Source organism: Chiloscyllium plagiosum, chromosome 1 (genome assembly GCF_004010195.1).
Source record: "Chiloscyllium plagiosum isolate BGI_BamShark_2017 chromosome 1, ASM401019v2, whole genome shotgun sequence".
In the NCBI taxonomy this organism is placed as follows: Eukaryota; Metazoa; Chordata; class Chondrichthyes; order Orectolobiformes; family Hemiscylliidae; genus Chiloscyllium; species Chiloscyllium plagiosum.
Window position 1 is genome coordinate 5,668,048 of NC_057710.1, and position 2,278 is coordinate 5,670,325.

Sequence of the window (2,278 nt, forward strand, 5' to 3'; positions counted from 1 at the left end):
GGAGTGAAGGAAGGGAGGAGGGGAGGGGGAGAGTGAATGAGAAGGGGGAGTGAAGGAGGAGAAGGGGAGAGTGAAGGAGAGGGTACCTGAAGGAGAGAGGGATTGAGGAGAGGGAATAAAGTCGAGGTGTGGTTATCTCCCTCTGAGTCAAGCTAGGACCCAGTCCAGTAAAAGGGAACGGGGTCCAGTCGGTGTTTGGAATGAGCTCTGTGTACCATCCGCCAGTGATTCCGAGACTGTCACGGCTCCTGCTTCAGTCCCTAATCCCAACCCATCGGAACCCACTGTAACCGGAGGGACATGAGCAGACTGGAACCCATCATTCACAGATACCTGGCCATTACCGCTCGGCATTACAGTCTGGTCAAGTGCGTTGTGCTGCCTAAAAGTGTAACACATCGGTGCTGAGTGAGAGAGCTTTCCAGGGATGGAGTATTCAGCAGCCAATGTGGGTGGTAGCTTGTGTTGTTGTTTTGACCTGACTCTGTCAGTGTCAGTGTGTGTGTGTGTGTGTGTGTGTGAACGCTGATCACTCACTATCAACACTCCCATCAAGCGGACACAAACGGTACCACAGCACAGCCATTCCTCTCTCACCCTCTTTCCCCCCCTTCCAGCCGCACCACTGAGCCAGGTCAATCGGCCCGTCGTACCAGGGCTGACTCCTTGAAAGCGCGTCGCTGCTCGGCCTCACGCCCCGCCTTTCCTTCAGAAGCTAAAGACTTGCATTGATGTGGCGCCCGTCACAAATGTAGGACGTTCCAAAGCGCTTCACAACCAGCCGAACTTCTTAAATGTGGCGGCTGTTGTAATATAGGAAACTCCGCAGCCCAGTTTGCGCGCAGCAAGATCCCACGGACAGCAATGTGACAATGACCACGAAAGATCATTTCCTTTTGTGATGTTGGTTGAGTTAGAATTGCGGGTCAGGGCATGGGAGAGATAACTCAACTGTTCTTCAGAATTAGTCTTTTCCTTGAAAATGCCAAATTTATTCCTATTCTCTGCTTCCTGTCAGTTTACCGGCCCTGTAACCACTCTAATATATCATCCCCCCATGAGCATTAATCTTTATATGGACCTTATCAAACACTTTGTGAAAATTACTGGTCCTCCTTTTCTCCACCTTACTAGTTGCATCCCCAAAGAGCCGTGATAAATTTATAAAATAGGATTTCCCTTTTATAATTTTTATTAAACTATGTTGACTTGTACTAATCACGTATAGTGTTCTAAGTGCAGTGATTAGACATCGTTACTAATAGTTTCTAGCATCTTTCCCCCTTTTTTGAAAACTTAAAACTTCAAAATGCCAACTTAAAAATGGATGGAGTTATTTCCAAACCTAAGGAATTGTGGAAAATCATGTCTGCGCTGTATTGTTCTATGTTCTATGTTCTAATATTTGGTTTTGGCTTGAAACTGATGTCTTCCACTGAGAAGATAGACACAAAATATTTGTTTAATTTCTCTGTCACTAATTTCTCCTATTTCTGCTTTGAAGGAGAGATTACTCTCTTCCTTAATAGATGCTTATTTAAATTTTTCAGCTGGTTTACTTTTATTTTCTATTTCCTTTCCATTTTGTCAGGTTTTTTTTGTTGACCTTTTTTATGATTTTTAATTCCCAATCCTCATACTTGCTCAATAAAAACTGAAAATCAGTTATTAACTGTATGCTGTAAATCAGAAACAAAAATAAAGATTGCTGGAAAAGCTCAGCAGGAGAGAAATCGGGTGACCCTTCCTCCAAACTGATGGTAGCTAGGAAAATGTCAATTTATATGCAGTACATAGGGTTGGGGGGAAGGGGTAAGGAGTAGATGGTAGGTGGGGATAAAGCCCAAAAAAAGAGAACAGTTAGACAGATAAAGGAGTCGGATAACGTTTTCGCTGGGAGGGTGAATAACTGTTAATGGTGACCGTTAGTGGCTAACAATGGGTTCTGTGTAATAGCAGACCATGTAATAAGAAACAAAAATAGAAGTCGCTGGAAAAGCTCAGCAGATCTGGCAGCATCTGTGCAGAGAAATCAAAGTTGGAAAATGGGAAGCCTTCAGAAATGAGATAACAAGAATCCAGAGAAAGTATATTCCTGTCAGGGTGAAAGGGAAGGCTGGTAGGTATAGGGAATGCTGGATGACTAAAGAAATTGAGGGTTTGGTTAAGAAAAAGAAGGAAACATATGTACGGTACAGACAGGATAGATCAAGTGAATCCTTAGAAGAGTATAAAGGAATTAGGAGTATACTTAAGTGGGAAATCAGGAGGGCAAAAA

The 2,278-nt window shown here is 43.5% G+C and overlaps 1 protein-coding gene across 2 annotated transcripts in view; it reads right to left on the reverse strand.

Moving 5' to 3' along the window:
- LOC122549869 (cytochrome P450 26B1) overlaps positions 1-2,278 on the reverse strand; it is a 54,889-nt gene that overhangs the window by 30,103 nt on the left and 22,508 nt on the right. Inside the window, exon 1 of one of the 2 annotated variants that reach the window (XM_043690083.1) lies at positions 334-583. The exons of the other annotated variant lie outside the window; for it this stretch is intronic. Within the exon in view, the coding sequence (XP_043546018.1) occupies positions 334-341 (8 nt within the window). The 5' untranslated portion in view covers positions 342-583. Of the gene's footprint in view, positions 1-333; positions 584-2,278 lie in introns of those variants that run through there. 2 annotated transcript variants of the gene reach the window in all.